The 25,791-nt window shown below is 36.1% G+C and overlaps 1 protein-coding gene across 5 annotated transcripts in view; it reads left to right on the top strand.

The window, feature by feature from the left end:
* PTPRC (protein tyrosine phosphatase receptor type C) overlaps nt 1-25,791 on the top strand; it is a 118,167-nt gene that overhangs the window by 84,146 nt on the left and 8,230 nt on the right. For all 5 annotated transcript variants that reach the window (XM_047703787.1, XM_047703786.1, XM_047703788.1 and 2 more), the window contains 13 exons: nt 270-330; nt 6,047-6,155; nt 6,840-6,874; nt 9,378-9,487; nt 10,053-10,143; nt 10,234-10,310; nt 14,081-14,117; nt 14,214-14,311; nt 15,230-15,355; nt 17,729-17,886; nt 18,092-18,227; nt 19,968-20,117; nt 24,474-24,564. In XM_047703787.1, coding sequence (XP_047559743.1) covers nt 270-330; nt 6,047-6,155; nt 6,840-6,874; nt 9,378-9,487; nt 10,053-10,143; nt 10,234-10,310; nt 14,081-14,117; nt 14,214-14,311; nt 15,230-15,355; nt 17,729-17,886; nt 18,092-18,227; nt 19,968-20,117; nt 24,474-24,564 — 1,279 coding nt within the window. The remainder of the gene's footprint in view (nt 1-269; nt 331-6,046; nt 6,156-6,839; nt 6,875-9,377; nt 9,488-10,052; nt 10,144-10,233; nt 10,311-14,080; nt 14,118-14,213; nt 14,312-15,229; nt 15,356-17,728; nt 17,887-18,091; nt 18,228-19,967; nt 20,118-24,473; nt 24,565-25,791) is intronic.

Raw genomic sequence — 25,791 nt, forward strand, 5'->3', positions numbered from 1 at the left:
TTCACTTATTTTTGTTTATTATAACCATTATTATTATTATGATTATAGCTAAATAGGTTGAGATTTCTTTTATCTTTTTCACTGTTAAATAATGTCTTTAAAAAATATTTGATAACAAAATGTTGCCATAATCTTGGTTTCAACTTGAAAGTTAACCTGTATATTTAAATTAAAATAAATAGCATTGTATGAGAAGTAATATATGTGTTTCAATATGATAAATAAATTTACATTAGAAAATTATTTTCTCTTTTACTACTGAAATTCAGGTCTACTATAACAATACGTACTTTGATGGACCTGCAAAAAGAGTTTCTCGATCAACATCTTGTAAGTCATTACATGGCTATTTATTATATTTTATTTACATCAAAACATATATTAACACAAAGTTTTATTTTACATTCATACTAATATTTAATTTTTAAATGTTCACATTTTCCATAAACGATATTTTAAGTTGTCTGTAAAAAGATGTGTAGGTAAATAAAATACAATATTTTACTTTATTTTTAATTTTTGAGTATAGTTGATACACAATGTTACATTATTTTCAGGTGTACAACATAGTGATTTAACAACTATACTTTATCCTATGTTCACCTCAAATGTGGCTACCATCTGTCACCATGCAACACTATTACAGTATCACTGGCTCTATTCCTTATGCTGTGCCTTTTATTCCAGTGATTTATTCATTTCATAACTGAAAGCCTGTGCCTCCCATTCCCCTCACCTGTTTTACTCATCCTGTCACCCCTCTTCTCATAGACAACCATCAGTTTGTTCCCTGTAAAATACAATATTTTAAATTCCATTAGGAGATTCAAGGATTCAAGGATTGTTGATTTCATAAAATAATTCACAAGAGGACTTATCTATATAGACTTAAATTATGATTAGGTTTATGACACTTTTTCATGTTTGTTTTGTGTACTGTTTTGGAGATTGTTATTTATTTTATCTTATTCTGTCAGTCCAAGGTAAGCTTGGTAGAAGTAGGCATTAGAAAAAAATCTGTCCTGCTTTACATAACTAAAGCCAAGATAATGCTTAATAACAATATGCCTATTTGATTTTTTATCATTAATATTTTACACATTTAAATCAAAATAAAGTTGCAGATAGAAAAAAAAATCACTTAGGGGCACCTGGGTGGCTCTGTGGGTTAAAGCCTCTGCCTTCAGCTCAGGTCATGATCTCAGGGTCCTGGAATCGAGCCCCGCGTCGGGCTCTCTGCTCAGCGGGGAGCCTGCTTCCTCCTGTCTCTCTGCCTGCCTCTCTGCCTCCTTGTGATCTCTGTCTGCCAAATAAATAAATAAAATCTTTTTTAAAAAATCACTTAATTATAAATGTCATCATGATGATGAAAATAACAGGTACCTATCACCACTCCCCACTCTTTGTCCTGCTCGTGGAGAAGGCCAATTTTCACCATTTCTGTTTTCAGTTGTCCTTATAGTTCTCTCCATATATGTCAAGAATATTGCTATTCTTTCTAGAGCTAATATAAACATTGCCCATTGATCTGATCCTATGAAGGAAGAAGACTTAGTTCATTGTTTTAAGTTTTCTCTGCCTGTTGGCTTGTAAATTAAGTTAAATTATTTAAATCTCTATGTGTTGTGTTACCAACCACAGGCTGTTTCTGATGCTATCATTGCAGCGTCTCAGCCTCTCTCTCTTACACACATATGCATCTGCACGATGACGAACACCTTCTTTTCCGAAGTCTTTGAAAAGGAGGAAAGAGATAAAAGCTCCTGTTCCAAGCTGCTTTCCTAAGGCCTATGTACAGTTTTCATTCTTTCTGTTCAGAGGCTTGAACTAAATGTTCCCAATGTGAAATGCCCACCAAATTCAGCCAAGTAGCTTTGATTTTATTACCATTTAAGTACTTTTCTTTTATTATTCTTTACAATAAAAACAGCTTCATTGATTTTTTTTTTCCCCCAAGCATGCAGATAGCCTATAGCTGCAGCACCTACTCTTGGGGGTCAAAGACTCAACTGGGAACATTTCACACTCACATCTTAATAGGCCAGATGTGAGACCACTTCACTCAGAAAGACACAGAACGGGGAACACAGGGTGCCAATGAGGGAGGTTATCAGCCTCAACTGCGGTAGCAATGAGCATGGTGGTCTGAGAACCATTCTGTGACCCCCTCCCTGCCGCCCCCCAGAGGTGAGGGAAGAGAATCAGATGGCATGTATGGGAGTGGGAGCTGCCCTGGCTTAGAACCCCCATGTTAAGAAAGGAACCAGTATCTCTTAGAATAGTTCCAGGGGCATAGCTTCCAGATGTGACAACAGGGATAGGGACAGAAATGAAATGTGCCCTGGGTTACTCCATTCAGGAAAACCTAAAGCTAGGGTTTCCCCCAGGACCGTGTAGTTGGTACAAAAACTTCCCTGTCCAGATGCAGTTTAGCAATCAGGGATCATTTTCACCATTGGCAATGTTGCCTTTTAACACAGGTAATATTTCACTTTTCTCAGATTTCCATGTCAGTGGGGCTAGAGAGTTATCCCAAGGTCCTTTTTCCATAACGCAGAAAAAGTTTTATTAACCTTTGCTCCCAAGGGCATTGTCATTAGAGATAAACAGTAAGACACTATTTTAAAAATTTAAATTCAATTAGCCAACGTATAGTTAGAATGACGTTTTAATAGTGACATCTTCTCCAGGGGAGGTCTGGGGCTGGCTCTTGCTAACCAGAAATACTAGAAAAGTATTTTGAGCTTCCCCAGTATAAGATTTCCTTATTTATATTTTGACAACATTTCCAATTGAACTCCTGGGGCCCCTTTCTTCTTGTACTGATTTGGACTCCCTAGGTGTACAGTTCAGCCGCTGAGGTAAAATTTTCCTTCATTAGTTTCCTCTTTTAGAATTGCTACATCTGAATCTAACTTTTTAAAAAATTTACTTGTATATATTCTCTAGTGCAAGGAGAAAATATTCTAATGCTTGCACATATAAAAATGAAATGCTTGATTCTACCCTGGCACTTGATCAGTATTTTGACCTGGCATAGAATTCTAAGTTAAAAAAAATCAAGAATTAAAAAAAGGATTTCTGTTTTGTTCTCCTGCATCCAGTATTACTTTCTTTTTGTTCTTTTTTTTAAAATTTTATTTATTTATTTGACAGACAGAGAGAGAGATCACAAGTAGGCAGAGAGGCAGGCGGCGGGGCGGTGGGGGGATTAGGCCCCCTGATGAGCAGGGAGCCCGATGCGGGGCTCGATCCCAGGACTCTGAGATCAGGACCTGAGCCGAAGGCAGAGGCTTAACACACTGAGCCACTCAGTCGCCACCAGCATTACTTTCTAATGCCTTCCCATTTCTCAATCTTTTTCTATATTCTCATATTTTTGTTCTCTTGGGAACTTTTAGGGTTTCCTCTTTATTCTTGGCCTTGCATTGGTCTTGTTTTCATTTCTTTTCCTGGATACTATTGGCTTTTTTGTCCTGGAGACTTATATCTCTGAGAAATTTTCTTCGCTCTATTTTTTTTTTCCTGTAGTCCTTTTGGCACTCCTGTTAGTCACATTTTAGAAACTGTAAATCAGTTTATTATTTTGGAATCCCCCTCTCTTGTTGAGAGTGTCCTTGAGAGTGTGGTTCTTATCAGCAGGCTGATCAAAGCCATAATGAGACAATAGGAGAAGTTGATTAGAAGTGCTGTGATCCGGGGCTCCTGGGTGGCTCAGTGGGTTAAAGCCTCTGCCTTCGGCTCAGGTCATGATCCCAGGGTTCTGGGATCGAGCCCCGCTCCTCTCTCTCTCTCTCTCTCTCTGCCTGCCTCTCTGCCTACTTGTGATCTCTGTCTGTCAAATAAATAAATAAAATCTTAAAAAAAAAAAAGAAGAAGAAGAAGTGCTGTGATCCATGACTTAAAAAAAAAAAAATTTGCAAAACAACAACAAAGAAGGCTGTTGACTGAGGATCTTTGTATTATTATTTTTTCTGTTTATTAAAATAGAATTTTACTTTATTATTTACTTATATAACATCTATTTTTTACTTCTTTTTTAAAAAAAATTGTCCAAGTTTTATTTAAATTCAAGTTAGTTAACATATAGTGTATGTAGTACTGGTTTTAGGAGTATAACACTCAGTGCTCATCACAAGTGCCCTCGTTAACGCCCATCACCCATTTAGTCCATCCCACCACTCACCTCCCCTCCAGCAACCCTCATTTTGTTTCCTACAGTTAAGAGTCTCTTATGGTTTGCCTCTATCTCTGTTTCTACCTTATTTTAGTTTTCCTTCTCTTTCCCTATGTTCATCTGTTTTGTTTCTTAAATTCCACACATGAGTGAAATTATATGGTATTTGTCTTTCTCTGACTTATTTCATTTAGCCCTCTAGCTCCACCCTCATCATTGCAAATGGCAAGATTTCATTCTTTTTGATGGCCGAATAATATTCCATCATATATGTAATAAACATATTATATATATATATCTTTATCCATTCATCTTCTTTATCCATTCATCAGTTGATGACACATGGACTCTTTCCAGAGTTTAGGTATTGTGATAATGCTGCTATAAACATCAGGGCACATGTGCCCCTTCAAATCTGTATTTTTATATCCTTTAGATAAATACCTTGTAGTACAATTGCTGGGTAGTAGGGTAATTCTATTTTTAGCTTCTTGAGGAATATCCATATTGTTTTCCAGAGTGACTGCACCAGTTTGCATTCCCACCAATAGTGTGTGAGGGTTCCTTTTTCTCCGCCTCCTCACCAACATCTGTTGTTTCCTGTGTTGTTAATTTTAGAGTCATTCTGACAGGTGTGAGGTGGTATCTCATTGTGTTTTTGACTTGTATTTCCATGATGATGAATGATGTTGAGCATCTTTCCATGTGTCCGTTAGCCATCTGGATGTCTTCTTTGGAAAAATGTCTATTTATGTTTCTGCCCATTTCTTAATGGGATTATTTTTTTTGGGGGGGGGTGTTGAGTTTGAGAAATTCTTTATCAATTTTGGACCCTAACCCTTTATCAGATATGTCATTTATAAATATCTTCTCCCATTTCATAGGCTGCCTTTTAGCTCTGTTGATTGTTTCCTTCGCTGTGCAGAAGGTTTTAATCTTGATGAAGTCCCAATAATTTGTTTTTGTTTCTCTTGCCTCTGGTAATGTGTCTAATAAGAAGTTGCTACTACTGAGGTCAAAGAGTTTACTGCCTGTGTTCTCCTCTAGTATTCTCTTTTGTCTTCCTTTTCTCCAGGAAAGGGCAAGATTTCATATTAAACTCTGGTGAAAATTTACATCAGGATAAGTAATCCTAATGGTAGAATGAAACAGTTTTTATCCCTTAGTTAATTGATTTTATTCCTTAGTGAGTAGATGAGAAGTTTTATCTGTGTGGAACAGAAGTCTTTCTGATCCTTTTGGGAAGCTATCTGCTTCTTCACAAAAGTTAAACTATGTGAGGTTTTTCTCCAAGATTTGTAATAACTAAATTATCTCTCTTATCCCTTCAAAATGGAATGCTGAAAGAAAGAGAATTAAGCCTAAAGGATTGTGTTGCATAAAGGAACAGTATCTTGTGGAAGAAAAGAGAGTTTCTCTTTTGTATTCTAATTATTCCCTTAAAATATTAGGTGTTTTTGTTTGTTTTGAGTAATGTAGGCAAAATACACAAAATCAAGAATTTTTTCTATTTGGTCTCATTCTAAAAACTTTATTTTTTGAAAACTTCAAAAGAAGATAACATATTAAAATGAAAGTACTTTTTAAAAAAAAGGTTTTGTTTATTCATTTGACAGAGACAGAGAGAGAGATCACAAGTAGGCAGTGAGGCAGGCGGCGGAGGGGAATGCAGGTTCCTCGCTGAGCAGAGAGTCCAATGTGGGGCTCGATCCCAGGACCCTTAGATCATGACCTGAGCCGAAGGCAGAGGCTTACCCCACTGAGCCACCCAGATGCCCCAAAATGAAAGTACTTTAAAGGTGATATTAAAAAATCCAGTTAAATATTTGCCATAATAAACTTTCTTCATGTGTTATTTTTCACTTCTAGATAATTCTAGAGCACTGATTATATTTCTGGTATTTCTGATTATTGTGACCTTCCTAGCCCTCCTCATTGTTCTCTATAAAATCTATGACCTTCGCAGCAAGAGGTCCAGGTAAGAGTTGATTTCAAAATGAAAAATAATAGTAATAATGATGAAAGCACCCATATATGGGGCAACTTTAGAACCAGTTAAATAAAGAAGGGGAAGTAGCATGAAGTTCAGTTCATCAGTGAACTTTTGATCAAAAACTTAGTGTGGTCTTCTTGGTTTTTAGTAAATACTAATTGTTTCTACATTTACTAATAATGTTATGGATTTTTAAAAATAATAGCTAATGAAATGAATAAATATTCTTTTAGTACAAAGTAGGTCAGAGGGATCTAGAAATGATAAAGGCAAAAAGGAAAGAGAGAACTATCTAAGGAATTATATATATTCCCTTGGCCAGGAACAGCTACGTTTTATGAAAAACAAGAATTTAAAAACAAAAAAAAAAATTAGTCACTTAATTGCATTTAACAGACAACTCCTAGTTGGTTTCTTCCTCCATTAATTTTTCTTTACTCCTCTCTCTCTCCCACATCTCCTCTCCTTCATTCTTTCCTCCCTCCCCTGCCATATTCCTTCCTCCTTCCTTCTCTCCCCTTCCCTTCCTCTCTTCTCCTTTCCCCTTTATCCTCTCCTCCCTGTCTCCATTCCCTCCTTCCTCAACACATTCACTAAATATAAATTGAATCCCAACTGAACTCTATGTTTCTTTAAAAATATATAAACTTCCATTTCTTATTTTCACAGCAATATAGAAGAAGAGGTCATACTTGTTGAAAGGGGTAAGTGGAGATATTTTTTACTGGTGAATATCCCCTTCTTATTTGAATCCATTCATTTTAAATAAGAATTCAACATTTAAAAAAATATAATTTGGACTTCCTCTGTTGATACAATCATGAAACTTAAATTCATTTATTCTCTCTGTCTCTCTCTTATATATATATATGTAAAATATAAATAAAATAAATACATATATATTATATGTATATTATATATACATATAAATTCTATTTAGATCAGTAAGTACTATGAATTTCCCAGTATATGCCAAATATTGTGCCAGCATTGAAAAACGTGGCAATTATAGGCCACAGACTCTGCTCTTAAAAGGTTTAAAATTTAATAGAGGAAAACAGAAATATTGAGAAAATATGAAAGCCATTTGGTAAATGCCATAGTGATTGAATGTGTATGATGCTATGGAAAGATAGAAGGCTGAGTGGGAAGGCAGGCATCTGGGTCTTCTAAGATTGTGGGGAGACATTAGATCAACAAATGAGGGAGTGGTGGATGGAAGAACAGATGGAAAGTCTCATAGAGGAGGAACTGATAAGTGTGGTCAAGTCTCTGCCAGGATGGGCTGGTGGCTTTTCCCTAAAGGCTCATTTATGAGCATGACAAAAAAAAAATGCAATTTGACTTAGGTGAGAAAAAGGAATTCCATTTTTTCTCTTCTTTTTCAACTTTTACACTATTTCTTTAATTCTTCCAATGTGATTTTGGATCTGGTAAAAGGAGATGGAGATAAAGATTGAAACTATGTTTACAATAAAGAAAATGATTTGTTGTCTCATATTCAAGACAGCAAAAATTTAAGAACTCCTCTGTCTTATTTGAACTTCTGACAGGTTTTCCTCTGTAAGAGCAGGTTCTAAATCAATAAGCAAAAGCATTAGGATTGGTTCTTTAGAGTTCCTTGACTTTATTTTCCATTGCAAAATCTATCACTACCTGATATTGTATTATATATTTTACTTGTTTGATAACTCTCCTCCCCTAACTAGAATGTAAGCTAGGGATATGAAGATAGGGAGACTTTTCTTTCTTGTTTCACTGCTCTATCCCCAGTACCTATCTGAGTATATGGCATTCAAAGCATGTCAGTGAATACATGCATGAATGAGGTAAAGAGTTTTGAAAATTAGTTCTGATAGACAGAGGGAAGAATGAAGAGCACAAGAATAACAAGCCCCTAAGTAGAGAAGGGGAATGAATTTCAGGGTGTCAGTGAAGACTAGGAAGGGTCAAAGAAGGCTTTTATGTCAAAGTTGGTACTGATTGTCCGTTTGCATGCATTACAACTTACCCAAACTCCATTTAACCTCAATGGTGGCTCTAAATTCAGAACAAATGAATATCAGCGATTCCCAACAACCCAAAGAAGCAAAGTGCACATAGCTAATTTGTTAAGAGTATTTGGATAGACTGTTTCCACAGACAATAAGATAAATGTGCAATCCTAACAGACATCTTCTTTCTTTACCTGATAGAGAACATTAACCTGAAGAGAAGAAACATATTTTTCCTGTGTGACAGTTTACATTCTCTTATTCTTCTGAAACTGTTGATTTTTAGGAGCAATGCACAACTGTAGCTCTCTATATATTTTACTCCTTACTAAGTTATTAAAAAAGCATAGCATATAATGTGTTTTGTACCCTCGAGGCATAACAGATAAGCACAACTTGTTTAGAGCTTAGTGTGAAGGGAATATCGAATGAAGCTGAATCCTGACTATCAGGGTATTCATCATATTCTCTTATCTGCACAAAATTTCATAATAACTTAAAAAGGAAAAAGGAAAAAATAATAGCTATAATATAGGCACATAAGTATAGCAACTGTGTTATTAATGAAGTAGTCAAACCTTAGATTTAGGCAATGGAACACTAATAATAGTGTTATAACTTTTTAACAAGTAGAGTTACCTGCTCATGTTGGTATTTCAGAAGACTAATTTTGGGGGCAGTTTAAAAGAAAAGTCAGCATAAGGAAAAACTAGACACAGGGAGAAGAGTTCGGAAGATGTAGTTGCGTGCATGAGGACTGTCTGCCCCTGACCAATGACAGAGGGATCTAAAGCACCCAGTGACCTACTGGGTATGGAGACGGAGGGGGATATCTTGGATCATGTGGAAGTTTCGATCTTAAGTTACTTTGTGAATGGTGATCTTGTTTACTGAGATTTGAAGTACTAGAGTCAAGGAAACATGATTTTTACTTTGAACATTTTGACTTTGAGATACATGTGGGATAACTGTATGGAAAATCTGGGAGATGGTCTGAAAGGTTAATATAAAGCCCAGAAGAGGGCTGGAGCCCAAAATTTAGAAATCATGGGTTTATAGGTGAATCTTTGTAGGTGAGGGAGATTTTCCAGATGGAATATGTGTGAGGAGGAAAGGAGCAAAGGGTTAATCCAAGCTACAAATTCAATGGAATTTGTATGAACACTTGAAAGATAGACATAACCCTGGTCATGAATCCTTAATATGTTTAAAGATGATGAAAAACAGCTGATGAGTGTAGAGCCAATCCATGCCGATATTTTGTTGGAAACTTACAAGAGGAAGATTGCTGATGAAGGAAGACTTTTCCTGGCTGAATTTCAGGTGCGTGCTTCTCTTGATATATGATGAGAAATATACTCAATTGTTAAGATCATTCCATTTTAAATGTATTATGTAACTATTTGCCTTTGTAGTTTATCCCATGTAATACTGCAGCATAGTCAAAGCAGAGATTATTAAGATATTTACAGAACAGAAGAGATACTTATAGTCATGAAACAAGTGAACATTTCAAAATAATTCTTCATTGTATCATTATCAGTTTTGAGGTTGTGACACAAAACATATTTGGTCAGTTTTGTACTTATAGTCTAGGTAAATATCCAAGTTTGTGTTTTTAAATGAATTTTACAGTGGTAATTAATTCTGAATTTACTCTCACTTGTGGTTTTTATTCTCAAAGTAGCCAGGCCAACATTCATTTTTTAGGTTTTTTTTTTTTTGCATAATTTCTAACAATATTAATTTCAATTACGCGACACAGCTTGCTTATCAGCATAAAGGAAATACATTATAGGATGTTTCCTTTGCTCAAAATGACAAATGGCAAGGGGAAAATTATTTTTCTTGAATCTTCTGTGACTCAAAGTATCTTTATGTCTTTCAGAGCATTCCACGGGTATTCAGCAAGTTTTCTATCAAGGATGCTCGAAAACCCTTTAACCAGAATAAAAACCGTTATGTTGACATCCTTCCTTGTACGTACTCATTGAGAATTGGATTTCCATATATTTAGGCTATTTTATTATTCATTATTTCATTTATTTATATTTCTTTTCTTTGAACAGATGATTATAACCGTGTTGAACTCTCTGATATAAATGGAGATGCGGGGTCAAATTATATAAATGCCAGCTATATTGATGTGAGTAAAAATGCATAACTGCCAGATTAATTTATATCTTTGTTGTTTTGTCATTGACCATTTTCATTTTTCATTTTTCTTGTATCTATGCATTCTATTCAGTTCCTTCTTTATCATGGCAAAGCTTCAGAAATATTATTAGAAATAGTTTGAAGTAAACCCCTAATGTCACTGAGATAAACAATAAAATCATTAATAACCACAAGTATAGTTATTATGAGAGCCCCACATTTGCCCTGGCCATGTGTACCATTCATGCTCACTGTAGAGGTGAGAGGTGAGGACTGGGAGGCTCTGGGGAAGTAGTTGTCCTTGCCCTTGTTCAGTTAGTAAAAGGTTGACTTGGGATTCAAACCCAGGTCTGCCTGACTCCAAACTATGATGCTTCAATTGTATCACATTTCACGTCAGCAGAGATGTTCTTCATTGACCCGGCTCATGTGTTCATTGTATTTACCCAAAGCCAAATACTGCATATGGTTAATGTATCCATAATATTTAAAAATGTTATTTATTATATAATTGTTAAATAAATAATGTACCACACAATTTTTTTTTTAAAAATTAAGTGGTGTAACAATAGAGAGAGACTGAAAAAATTCTCCTTCCACACAATCCACCATTTGCCCCATGTCTCTGTTTACCAAAAAGGTAACCTTTATGTTGTTTCTTATTGATCCAGCCAGTTTCTTTATAAACAAGAGAATGCCAACTTTTTTTATCCTCTTCTTTATCTAAAAATGTTAACATAATATTCATATTGTTCTGTGTCATGCTTTATATACATATGTAAGATTTATATATGTATGTGTATATGTATATACATATATGTATGTGTGTGTATGTGTGTGTATACACAGAAAAAATTTATATATATAATCACTACAAGAAAAGGGATTGGCAAATTTTTTCTGTAAGGGGCTTAACAACAAATATTTTGGGTTTTCAGGACATAGCACTTCTGTCACAATTACTTAGATCTGAAGTTTAGTGGCCACATCCAGAGATAATACACAATGTAAATGTATTCAATTTCTTTTTTTTTTTTTTCTCCAAAATCAGACACAGGGCACTTGGGTGGCTCAGTGGGTTAAGCCTCTGCCTTCGGCTCAGGTCATGATCTCCGGGTCCTGGGATTGAGCCCCATATTGGGCTCAGTGGGGAGCCTGCTTCCTCCTCTCTCCTCTCTCTGCCTTTCTGCCTACTTGTGATCTCTCTCTCTCTCTCTCCAACAAATAAATAAATAAAACCTTAAAAAAAAAATCAGACACAAGTTGTAGCTTGCTGACCCTGGACATAGAGTATTTCTATACCTTTCTCTCAGATTTTATAAGACATTCATGGTTATAGCTGAATTGTGATTTAGTTAATCATTTCCTGTATTAATGGACATTAAATGCCTTTTCTAATCTTCTGCTTTTACAATGGTTCAATGAATAATCTTATTATTTTACACTGGGCTTTATATATATAGGATAAATTCCTAAAAGAAGAATTTCTAGGTCAAAGAGAATTTTAAATTTTAAAAGACACTTCCAAATGGTCCTCCACTAGGATTGTACCAATTTACATTCCACCAGCAGTGTATGAAGAGGGCTTATTTCCACAGACCGCCAAAAGAGTAATCAACAAAAAATTGTTTTGACAGTCAAATGGTTGACAAGGTGTATATCATGCTACTCTCTATGCTGGTTTATGAGGTAATTCACAAACTTTTCTTAAAGAAAAAAATTGAAATTGAAGTTTGTTTTGATCTACGTGAATATATAAACTTTCAGTGGAATAGGTAAAATGGTCAAATCATATTTATTTACTTATTCACATGATGTGTTAGTTTCCTAGGGCTGACATAACAAAACACCACAAACTGGGTGGCCTAAAACAACATAGATTTATTCTCTCAAAGTTCTGGAAGCAAGAAGTCTGAAATCCAGGTGTCAGCAGAGCCATGCTCCCTCCGTAGGATCTGAGGGAAACCCTCCCTTGCCTCTTCTAGCTTCTAGTAGCTCCTGACAATCCTTGGCCTTCATTGGCTCGGAGCTGTTATCACCCTAATCTGTGCTTCCATCATCACATGACCTTCTTTCCTGTGTGATTCTACATCACTATGCCCCCTTTCTCTCATAAAGACACCAGTCATTAGAATGAGAGCCCATCTTCAGTCTGTAGAACCTCATCTTCCACAAAGATCTTCCTTGCAAATGAAATCATATTTTGACATTCTGACTGGATATGAGGTTTTGAAGAATACTATTCAATCCTCTACACACAGATAATGTAAAATTACAGCAAAACTTTAAAATTTTGGATCATTCATGAAATATGCACCTTCGCCATTTTTGAAAGTAGAAGCAGAGCTGGGATTTATCTTCTCAGGCATTCTGTCCCTAGAGTTGGCACTCTAACCAATACATATATCCTGCCTCCCATCCACTTTGTTTAATACATGACAATTTTTATATCCTTGCTTACTGTTGTCTCTGCAAGTTCGATCCCAAGCAACAAATATCTCTTCCATCAACATATACTCATGATATCCACAATAAAATTTCTTACTTTATTCCTTTTTAATATGACCAACCAAAGACTTATTTATAATAATGAGCAACACTTACAAATGTGAGGTCATAGTCTAAAGATAATTATGAGTACTGCATCATAATTTTGACCTCTATTTTAACTGATTCTGTAAGTAATTTCTGTAGGCTTTCACAACTATCACTGATTAACTTTATTTTAGTACATAGTGTTCCTTTCACATTGTTTTTGGAAGAAAATTGAGAACAGATTTTATAAGAATTTAGCTGATCTCTGAAAAAAAAAACTTATAATCTCTATTCAAATATCTATGATAATTATGGTGTTGAATTAATACTTATTTTTCTCCACCAGAGCTGGGAGCTCCCAAAAAGCATGTCTTCAGCTTTTGGATAGTTACTTGACATATTGTAGTCCCTCAAAAAATAAGTGTTAAATAATTTAATATATGACTAACACTATGTCATGAGATAGATGTTTCAAGAAGTTATTGACTTAATCCCGAATTTTTGTGGCCCATGTAACCATATTTCATCAAATGGGCAAAGGTTATCTCTCTGAAGGCTTCTCTGATTGCTGAGGTAAATTTAAGGAATACAGGATAATTTGGAAGAAATTAGCACAATATCTTATCTGCCTCTGTACTCCTTCTTTACTTTGATAATAGGAGTGGAAAAGAGCAGATATGTAGGTAATGAAATGAAAGTTATTGTATCTTTTATCTACAATGGCAGAGAAGGAATCTAGGGAATCTGCAGTCTATCCCAGTACTAGTTAAAAGGTAGAAATGTGGGGATCATCTCAGAATGATTTATTGAAAGAAATTGAGTAAAAATCCCGAAAGCAAATATACGGCTTGTACGAAGGTTTAAATTGTAACAGATGGTTTTGTAAGAGTTGGCAGAACATAAAATATAAGAATGTCTGGATTACTTTTATAAATTGCTGCACTACCCTAGATGAGGATGAAATCTGATTTCTAAAATTGTTTTGGGTATATGGGAAAGACACATGAAAGCCATGAATATGGTTTGTAAATGCTAACATGTTTGGCACAGTTTAATGGGTGATCACGAGTTAATAAAATCCCCCCTTATAATTTGAAAATGTTCAGAAAAATCCACAACCAAGAAATGGTGGCTCTAAATCAACCTCCTTTAACTCACAATTTGCATGTAAATGAGTAATTGAGGGTTCACTAAATGATATACCTTTGTATGTGTTTTAAACAGGGCTTCAAAGAACCCAGAAAATACATTGCTGCACAAGGTAATTTACCTGATATTCTAACATTCTTTTTGAAAAATTGTTTCATAGTTCTTTTATCAGAAGATATTTATCAGTTAGTATTTATTTACCTCCTAGGTCCCAGGGATGAAACTGTTGATGATTTCTGGAGGATGATCTGGGAACAGAAAGCCACGGTTATTGTCATGGTCACTCGATGTGAAGAAGGAAACAGGGTAAATGACATAAGATGAAGATGGGGGTTAGGAAAAGAGCGTGTTGAATCGCATTTCAAAATACAAAACAAGGGGCGCCTGGGTGGCTCAGTGGGTTAAGCCACTGCCTTCGGCTCAGGTCATGATCTCAGGGTCCTGGGATCGAGTCCCACATCGGGCTCTCTGCTCAGCGGGGAGCCTGCTTTCCTCTCTCTCTCTCTCTGCCTGCCTCTCTACCTACTTGTGATCTCTGTCTGTCAAATAAATAAATAAAATCTTAAAAAAAAAAAAAATACAAAACAAAACACACATATTCCTTGATGACAAAAACAGTTCTCTATTTTAATCAGTGTAACACTTGACTTAAATGCTTCATACATGTAGAAAAATAAAATACGTACATACCTAAATATATGTATATATGAATGAAGTTTAAGTGTTTGTGCTTAATTGCTGGCCTTACATTTGATTCCCATTTCTTTGCAGTATTGTTATGAGTTTAGTGCATTGTTATGAGTTTAGTGCATTTCAGTGTGCTGATTTCACAAGCACTCATGAATACTTAAAACAAGACTGTCCTTGGGCAGATAGGTGGTAATTCATGTAATAGGACTTTAGGAAGCGTGAAAACCTCCCTACCCTGCAGCCTGAAATTAACTGCATGCAACCACATCATTTCGCTGACAACTGAGCCCATCCTCTTTTAATATGCAGCTAAGCCTAGGAAGAGCATCCTTCTGCTAGGTAGCATGGAGAAATCTTTCAGGACATGTTGTTAATGGGAAATGAAATACTTTTCAAACATCATAGCTTGAGGTGTATATGTGCTTGAAGAAGAATACACAAATGTTGTGAGGAATATTTTTTGTGTTTTTAATTTCAAGAAACAAATTTGTTTAAATGAAAAACCAAAATTATTAATATTTTTTTGAAATATAGAACAAATGTGCAGAATACTGGCCATCAATGGAAGAGGGCACACGGGCTTTTGGAGATGTCATTGTAAAGATCACCGAGCACAAAAGATGTCCAGATTATATCATTCAGAAGTTAAACATTACAAATGTGAGTTTGTTTTATTACATGATTTTTATTTTCATATAGGTTGTCTAAAAATACAATTGTGGAATGAAATTAAATGCAATCTATTTAAATTATAATCTTATCTAAATTATAATCTATCTAAGAAAAACTATTTTAACAAACTACAGGAGGAGGGGTTGCCTTAGAACAATAACACAAGCCAAAAGAGTCAAGTTAAATGACTGGAGAAAGTAGTATTTATCCAAGTCATATCAAAAGTATCTGTAGGGGCACCTGAGGGGCTCAGTTGGTTAAGTGTTCAACTCTTGATTTTGGTTCAGGTCATCGTCTCAGGGTTGTGGGATCAAACCCCTGCGTTGGGCTCCATGCTAGTCACATTCTCTCTTCCTCTTCCTCCCACCCCAGTCTCCCACTCAAATATATATATAGTAATGTTGTGACTCTTGACATAAAGAGAAGAGCTCATTAATTGTGTTGAATAAATGATTGGATTATTGAATGAATGATAAAATGGCCCTTTTCTCAATGGGTCTATTACCATTACCATTATGGAGAGAATACTTAACCAAATGGCACAATTAGAGAGCTCTTTCTGCCCATGGATCCTGGCCTTGTACTTTAATAAAATTACCTTTATGCACCAACCCCCCCCCAAAAAAAAAAAACACAAAACAAACCCAAAAAGATAAACAAAAAGCAAATGGCACAATTAGAGACTATTGTAAGAAATACAAAGTTCTGGGGCACCAGGGTGGCTCACTGGGTTAAGCCTCTGTTTTCCTCTCAGGTTATGATCTCAGAGTCCTGGGATCAAGCCCCACATCGGACTCTGCTCAGCGGGGATCCTGCTTCTCCGTACCCCCCAACCTCTGCCTATCTCTCTGCCTACTTGTGATCTCTGCCTGTCAAATAAATTAATAAAATCTTTAAAAAAAAAAAGAAATACAAAGTTCTAACTATGTAGCAAAGATAAAATGTTTAGTTTGGAAAAGAAAATTGTCACTGTGGCCTTAGATAATAGTTAAAATGGAGGTCCTCACACATGTTATAGGATTCCGAGTTTTTTGTTTTTTTGGAGTTTTTGTATTGTTATTATTATTTTTAATTTATTTTTTAAGTAGGCTTCATTCCCAGCATGGAGCTAAATGTGGGGTTTGAACCCACCAACCACCCTGGGATCAAGACCTGAGCTGAGATCAGGAGTTCGACACTCAACTGGCTGAGCCACCCAGGCACACCCTAGCATTCCATTTTTATGAAGAGTCCAGAATAGGCAAATTTATGGAGACAGAACGTTGATTAGGATTGCTTGAAACTGAGGCAGGGGAGAAGCAGGAGGAGGGATGATTGCTAATCAGTAAGGGTTTCTTTGAGGAGGTAATGAAAATGCCTTGTAATTAGCTAGTGGTAGGATTTTACGACTCTGAGAATATAATAAAACATTTTATCATTTAAATGAATGAATTTTATGGCATGTGAATATATTTTAAAGAGGGGTAAAGATGCAAAACATACCCCTACCACTTGTGTATTTCTTCCAAGGCCTTCATAGGCTCCCATGGCATTACTAACTACTGTAACCACAGAGGGCTGTGGGGCAATGGTTCCACCACCAATAGTTCATGGTAAAATACATGAAGGACTTAGGCATGAGACCCCCAGTCCATATATATGGGTCATATGTAGATCAGGTTACATCGATTGGTCTCATTATTATTCTTAATTAATATAATTATTTCCTACCAGAAGATTACAACCAACCAAGTTTTGTTGTTTCTTCTGCTATCTAAATGTAGGTGGTTCTTCTTCGTACCAGCTCAGGGAAGTATGAATTATTCATCTTGTAGGGGTTATCTTGAAGTTGGGACAATTATGAGCCATAGTCTGGGGCTGACTTTCCTCAGTTGTCTCCCCACAGTCTGAGCTAACATTTCTAATATAAGATGCCTACAAAACATAGCATTAACCAAATAATTTATCAGACCTTCTTCATGTGAAGAAAATTTACTGGTCTACCAAACAGAATTATTTCAGCTGTGAGAATGGCCTTTGCTTTATATCTTTTTCTACCCACCCACACCCCCATTTTTGGTGCATGTGTGTGTTTCTGTTATTTGTTTCTGGCATGGCAGCATGGAAGTTCCTAGCAGCCTCAGCTCACTTACCACAGCTTACTACCTTCCTGGTAAGTCATTGCTTACCGGTTAGTGCTTGCCAACCCTGCATGACGTCTCAATGGCTGGTTATCCATTGGAAAGGAAAATGTCACCATGGTTGAAAAAACTTACATGAGGAGTTCTTGGTCCTGCCGCTCCTTCTACTTATTTGTCAGGTAGTTTGCTTAAAAAAAAAAAAAAAAAAAAAAAAGTCTCAAAGAAAATATCTTTTGCTTAGAAAAAAGAGAAAGCCACGGGAAGAGAGGTGACTCACATTCAGTTCACCAGCTGGCCGGATCATGGGGTGCCTGAAGACCCTCACCTGCTCCTCAAGCTTCGAAGGAGAGTGAACGCTTTCAGCAACTTCTTCAGCGGCCCCATTGTGGTGCACTGCAGGTAAATGGAGCCCCACGGCAGGTGCCAGAGCTATCCCAGTCCTCGCCTTGTGGCTGGTAGGGACATCCTTCCCTTTGGCAGTTGCTGCTTTGGGCAACAGTCTGTGAGGAGAAACTTAGGTTCTTTCCTCTGCTTCACCCCATCAGCTTTTCTATTCACTTCCCTGCCACGATCATGCCTTTACTTTGTTTGTTTGCTTTGTCAGTGCTGGTGTTGGACGCACAGGCACTTATATTGGAATTGATGCCATGCTAGAAGGTCTGGAAGCAGAAAACAAAGTAGATGTTTATGGTTATGTCGTCAAGCTACGGCGACAGAGATGCCTGATGGTTCAAGTGGAGGTATGAGCCAACCTTCAACCCCAAATATCCCTTTTGCTTTTTGATGGAAATTTTCCTGTGGGGGGAACAGTGATCTTAAAAGAAATCCTGAGTCTTTGAAATTTTAAACAGTGGGTGAAAATAGTTTTCTTTTAAATTCCTGAAAACTAAATCAATTGGTAAGCACCCATTAGAAGTATTTTGCATTAGTGTCTAAAAAGTACGGTAGAAGAAGGATGATTCTAAAATATATAAACAAACACATACATAAATAATAAATGCCATTTACAGGTGTCAGAAAGGAAAAAAGAATAAATAAAACACTGAAAACCAGTTTGGCAGAATCTCATAAAATTAATACCAGGGAGGACAATATAGTATAGTGATTAGAGCCCAGATTTTGGACCTACACTTCCAAGGTTCATATCTTGTCTTTAATTCTTAACATTTTGTATCCTTTCACAAGTTTTTAATATTTCTGTGCCTTTGTTAAGTCATGTGTAAAGTGGAGGTAATGACCTATTTACTCTACGGAGTTTTGATGAAAAGGTATTCTAAGGAAAGTATGTAGGCAAGTCCCCGGGACATGTATGTAGCCAGTAATTGTAAGTAATGGTTATTATTGAAAATGCCTGAACTTGACCCAGCAATTCCGCATGTATGTTTATGCCCAAGAGAAGCACCTGCAAATGTGCACAGTTAGAAACGTGCGCAAGAATGTTCATTGAATTAAACATTGATGAAATAACCAAAAAAAAAAGAAAAAGAAAGAAAAAGAAGAAAGAGAGAGAGAAAGAAAGAAGGAGAGAGAGAAAGAAGGGAAAAAAAGAAAAGACAAGACTTTATTCATATTTATGGAGAAAGGGGGGAAAATGTAGACATACAGATGCCCTACAACGCATGCTATGCAGTTGAAAGGGATAATCTTGGTCTGTATCCATCCATGTGGTTAGATGCTCAGATGAAAACCATGAGTGAATAAAATCACTGAATGAAACATGTAAGATAAAATGTATAGAATTTTAAAGAAGCACACAAAAATGTACAATGTTTATAGATACATAAATATAAGTGCAGAAGTATAAAGATAGATTGTCAACCCGGAAAAAAAAATTATTTCCTATGGAAAAAGTAAATGGGGTAAAAGGATACAGTCAAAGTCAGGGCACTGGAGTTAGTGATTAAAGAGGCTTGAACTTTATCAGAAATATGTCATTTATTTAAAAATAGTGGATTCAAATATGATAGAAAGTTTGGAGTTGTTAAATGTTGATTTGGCATAGTGCTTTTTTAAAAAATAATTTCCTCTATTTTAAATGATTCTAGGAAACTCTTTTTAAAAAATGCGTTCTAGGGAATATCAACTGGCATTCTTTTCTTCTTAAGTACAGTGTGAAATTTATTATAGTTTTATATATTAGTGAATTGAGTTGATGGATCAATAATAATTACTGAAGGAAGTAACAGACAATGCTTTCTGATTTTTAGAAATAAAATAAAAGTCATGCACTATATAGTAGATATTTAACCTATTTAGCAAGCTATTTTTTCCTGGGAAAAAAACTGTCATGGAATTTGCCCACATTCTAGAGAACTGTGAGAGCCAAATTCCACAATATTCAAATGTTATAGGTATCAGTTTTCTTTTGCATACATTGTCCCAATATGAGGAAAGTTATGGAGATGTATAATTTATTTAAATGTGATTTATAGGACTGTAAGTTATCAGTTAATTATCTATATTTTTCTTTGGAATTGTAGGCACAGTATATCCTGATCCATCAGGCCCTGGTGGAATACAATCAATTTGGGGAAACAGAAGTGAGTTTGTCTGAATTACACCCATATCTATTTAACATGAAGAAAAGAGATCCACCCAGCGAGCCATCTCCACTAGAGGCTGAATTCCAGGTAATAATAGTGATAATAATAATAACTATGGATAACTTTCACTGAGGGCTATTTTCTAGTGCTGCGCTTTACGTTTGACATGGTTCTTGAATTTGGGCCTTCCCACAACCAATGGAGCACAGATGAGGAAACTAAGACATAGAGAGTTTAAGAGAAATGCCTGAAAGTGAAAAGCTCTTACAAAGGAAACTTGTTTAAACCTAGAAATGTGTCTACAGCCCACACATTTAACAATTTCTCATTAAGGTGGTATAAAGTAGAGTGTCAAAATAATAGATAGTATATACGTACAAAATTGGTCTGCCAAAGGCAATGTAGCATCTCACCTTTTAAAACTACATCTGGTTTTGGTTTGGAAAGGAAATAATTAGAGGAGTTTATGACTACTTAGGAAGTTTAACTGACTGGAGCTGGTAGACAGAAACTAAAGGATAAATACATGTGTCCTAACCTATTTATTGGGCTATTACTTGAAAAGCTAGCTTAGGATATAGTTCACTCAGAGAATTCTCACAGCTATCTCCAAATTGTTCAGTTGTCAAAAAAAAAAAAAAAAAAAAAAGTTTGCCACTTTTCTCTCATGATTTCCAGTTTACTGAAACATTCTGTAAACTACCAAACTGGCCAAATTGGAGAGTTTCACAAGACCAGGAATATGTTTTTAATCAGATGCAGAATTGTTTAATGTTTTGGTTCAAAATGAGGATGAGGTGTGGGGGAGGGGGTAGGTAGAGCATCCGATAATCAGCAGGTAACACAATCCCCTAGAAGACCCAAGCATAGTGGAAGGACCAGCAGCCTGCCAGAGTAGTCTTGAGTGGAAGGATGTTTAATTGCTTTTTTCTTGCTCTTTTAGCTGACAGATCAACCACCTATCAGTACACTAACTCTGCTAAACCATATACATATATGCTGTTTGGAAATATTTATAAATGTAATTTAAACATTCACATGTAATGTCACTAAAAGAAAGAGTAAATTCTGTGACTGAACAAATATGATTAGGTTTTTGCCCTGTGTCAAGTACAGTTTTGGGTACAAGAGTCAGAGTGATTTCCAGTGGACATGGTGAGAGTGTGTAACCCAGGTCACAGCTAGTGACTATAACTTATAGAAATAGTGAAATTATTTCATTTAAGCATAAAGGAAGACAGGAAATGAGGGGAGAGATGTAGGTTACTTGCTAGATTTGGTGATAGGAAGTTAAGGCTGTTCTTGTCAATTGTCTTCTTTCTAAAGAGGGTATGAAGCAAGATCATCAGTTAAAAGTTTAGGGGGGCAGGAGTGAGTAGGGCAAAGAAACACTTATGCTTGAGGAAGGAGAAAGTAGATGGAACAGCTATGTCAAAGTAGGAAAGCCATCTCCCTAGGCAAAGTAGTAGATTGATGGAAATTGTTACATCATTTCAAATTTATGGTCATGAACTTAAAGAGAGTCCTTTGGTTTTATTGTTTTCTATAGAAACATTGAAAATAGGGGCTGTGTATACAGACAGTTGGGTTAAACCCATCTAGGATTTCTTGAAGTGACTATTTGAAAGTCAGAGGCAAAGTAATTGAGGGTGTTTGCAAATGTATGATATACTGGTGGATGATAAAGAGCAAATTGGCTGCAGAAGGACATGGGGCACTTAAGGACGGTGGTAAGGGTGGTATGTGGAAGATTTTTATAGAATTGCACAATGCTAGACTGAAGATACTAGAATAAATGACTAGGAAGAAAAGAGGTAATTTTCAATAATGAGATGATTGAAATTGTAATTTTTAAATGAATGCTTGAAATGAAACTTACAAAGGTAGAATGGAGAAAGTGGTTGGTAGAAGAGTGGAGGGAAAGGTCATAGGAGGTAAAGAAGCTAAGAAGAGACTAGAGCGTTGCATAGATCATCCTTGTCAATATTGAAGTAGCCAAAAATGATGATAGACCTGGGAAGAAAAATGAGGCAAGTCTAAAACCAAAGAAGAAGGAGTGATCCAGGAATCAGTACTTGGAGCCTCTAACAAAGGTCAAAGCTATATGACATGGCATCAGGAAAATCGAAGTAGTTGGGCTTTTTGAAAGAGAAATGAGTAGAACTCATAAGGAGAAATGAGTAGATGAGGAAGAGAAATAAGTAGAAACACGTGGCAAAGACAGAACATATCTTCCCTTCAAGCTGTGATGTATGTGGGGAATTCAGTTTTTGTTTTTTTTCCAAAGACCTACTAATGCATTTTTGGTGGTGTTCTCAAGAGACCCTTGGGTTTCACCTGGTGCACCCCTCCTCCCCCAAGCATAAAAGGTGAAGGAACTGTTGGGAGAAAAGCATTAAGATGGATAGCAGTTTACTGATGACAGACCCTGAGTACCAGAGAGCAGAGAGGAAGACGTTGACTGGTGAGATGTAAGAGACTGAGTTGTAATTTGAGAATAACGACTTAGATAATTATTTAGTAATAGAGCTCTAGCAGATATGGATGCACCGGGAAGCTGAGACTGAGGTGTAAAAAGCCCTTCATGTCTTAGATGAGGGTAAGCCATTAGTTTTATCTGTAATAGTGGGTATTGGCTACAGGGCAGGGGCCACTGGGTGACCATTCTAACAGACAGAAAGTATGATGCTTTCCAAAGCATCAGCCTCTGTGAGTTCAAATGGCCTGGTATTCAAAAATGAGGTTTTCTTTCTTTCTTTTTTTTTTTTTAAGTTTTTATTTATTTATTTGACAGAGAGATCACAGGTAGGCAGAGAGAGGGGGGGAAGCAGGCTCCCCATTGAGCAGAGAGCCCCATGTGGGGCTCTATCCTAGGACCCTGAGATTGTGACCTGAGCCGAAGGCAGAGGCTCAACCCACTGAGCCACCCAGGTGCCCTGAAAAATGAGGTTTTCATTCACTCAGTTACACAGCAATGCATGGGGTTTGATACAGGGTGCCATATTTAGTTTGAAAGAGCATCCCATATTTTAAAAATATATATACATATATATGTGTGTGTATATACATACACATACATATATAATATAAAGAGCATACCATATTTAAAATATATATATATATATATATATACATATATATGTATATACACACACACATACACACACACATCCCATGCACATATGTTTGCCTGTGTATAAAATCCTAATGAACTGTATATGATGAGCTCTTTCGGTTTAGATTATTCATTCATTTGACAAATACTTAAGAACAAATGTGAAGAAGGGGGCTACAGGCAGAGAGATCTTCCAGAATAAATGGCATTTAAACTGATAGTTAGGGACCCCCTGGGTCGCTCAGTTGGTTAAGCCTCTGCCTTCGGCTCGGGTCATATCCCAGAGTCCTGGGATTGAGCCCCACATCAGGCTCCTTGCTCAGTGGAGAGACTGCTTCTCCCTCTGCCTCTGCCTGCCGCTCTGCCTGCTTGTGCTCTCCCTCTATCTCTCCGTCAAATAAATAAATAAATCTTTAAACTGATAGTTAAAAGGTGTCTGAAATGAGCAGAGTGACAGGAGAAAAGGGTAGCCCAGGCATAGAACTCACAAAAGTTAAAGGACAACTCAGCCCCTTATCAGAGTCAAGACCGTTGGTTGGCTGGAGTGGAAGGGAACCATCATAGGGTGAGGCTGGTCCCAGGCAATGAACAGTGCAGCCCTGAAGGGTTTTTTGTGCAGTTGAATGTTTCCTACCCACGATGGCAAACTGCTGAGGAGCCTCAGGGGGACTCTGTTTCCTGTTTTAAAAGGATTAGAGCAAGTGAGATTGATTGAAGATAAAGAGACCAGTTAAGAAACTGTTGATGTTTTCAAGTGAGAAATGGAAGTGGACTGTAAGAAGCAGAAACAGAGAAATGCAAAAGGGTTTGAGAGTTTCCCCAGCACACTGGAGAGGTCTTGTTGATGGATCATCTACTGTGAATGGGAGGGAAAGCAGTCAGGAAGGTGTAAGCAAATGAAGCATCAATTATTTGAAGCATGAGCCAAGTCTTCTGCGAATGCTGTATCTGGAGAGTTTATTACTGATCATTTCCAGTAATATACCACTGCCTTTTGTAATATGGATAATCATCAACATGGATACAGTAGTGCTTCGGCATATATAGGACCAAACCATTACTATTTTGCTCTCCAGCAACTCTTAAGTGGGAAACCTATTTTGTTAAATGATTGTATATCTTGAGTTCAAACTCACCATGTCAAAAATATGAAATGCCTGAAAAATTAAAAAGAAAACTTAAAACTTGTGAACTACAGGCAATGAATACACATTTTCACAAAATTTGATGTAATACTTTTCTTTAGAGAGCATCTTTTGCCACAATAACAAACAAAAGCACAACTTGCATTTTAAAAGCAGTGTTCGGTTCTGTTTTTTCACCCTCAGAGACTTCCTTCGTATAGGAGCTGGAGGACACAGCACATTGGAAATCAAGAACAGAATAAAAGTAAAAACAGGAATTCTTACATCATTCCATGTATGTAGCTCATTCTATGTTATTCTTTGGTCTCAGATAAAATTAAACTCTTTTTTGCATGCACACACACAAATGATTTTGAAGCAAGTTTTCAACATCGGGTTCAGAGTAGGGAATAGCTAATGGGCTATTTAAATTTAATTATAGAAAATATTTTGCACCCCATACATTCACAATGGACTTTGGAGGGTAGGCCGTATACAATATTTTCTACCGAGTTAGTATTTTCTATCAATTATTTCAGAAATGGGTTGTCAGAAAGATGTAACCTCTGAAGCTGGGAGAAAAAAGGCCAAGTCCACTTTACTAGTTCTCTCTCATCTTGAGTTTATTTCAGTTATTTGTTTCAGGGTAACTGTCAATAGCAACTTTTTTTTCTTTATGTTTTCTCTTTTTCCCTTCCTTCTATCTGGGAGATTGACAGTAGGTAAAGGTACTAGAGATGGCACAGATTGCGTGGAGCACTGGGTGTGGTGCAAAAAAGAAGGAATACCGTTATGCTGGAAAAGAAAAAAAAGTACCCCATAAACTGTTAATCATCAGACTTAGTAGACTAACAACATATGTACAGTTTCAATATTTGAATTCTGTTATTTAAGAATTTTATAGGATCATGCCTGGTACAACTTTCATTTTATTCATTTGCATAAACTAGCATGGAGAAATTTGCATAAATTAGCATGGAGAAAATATAACAAGCTAACAAACTAGACAACCAAATAAATCATATCGATGTATGTTTGACCTAGTTAATTTCTGAAGTCTTTCTAAATATTAGTTCAAAATCTAGAATGGATGATGATATAGCTAATCAGATCATTTGTCAGGATATTATAGATTAAAGAAATTGAGAAACACTGAGAAATTATGGACTAAATAATTTTCTTGATTGAATAATAAGTCACCTGAGATACCTATGTAATTAAGATTGTTAATTTGATATTAACAGGATATAAATGAGAAATTAGGTTTTTACCTAAGCTATGTATTTTTTCAAACTTATGTATGTATTTTTAAACGTATCTAGCAGAATGATGATTTTCCATGGAAAACTGGTTTTCCATTTTCCATGGGAAACTAAAGTATATGTGTCAAAGACAGAATGATTATATAGAATATTATATCTATTTGTTGTTTAACATGGTGCTATATCCCATTTTTTTCCTAGGAACTTTTTTGAAAGCTGCTTTTCTTAGATTTCTTTTTTGTGATTTGTTAATCAATACA

The sequence above is a fragment of the Lutra lutra genome, chromosome 15 (assembly GCF_902655055.1).
Source record: "Lutra lutra chromosome 15, mLutLut1.2, whole genome shotgun sequence".
Taxonomy (NCBI): Eukaryota; Metazoa; Chordata; class Mammalia; order Carnivora; family Mustelidae; genus Lutra; species Lutra lutra.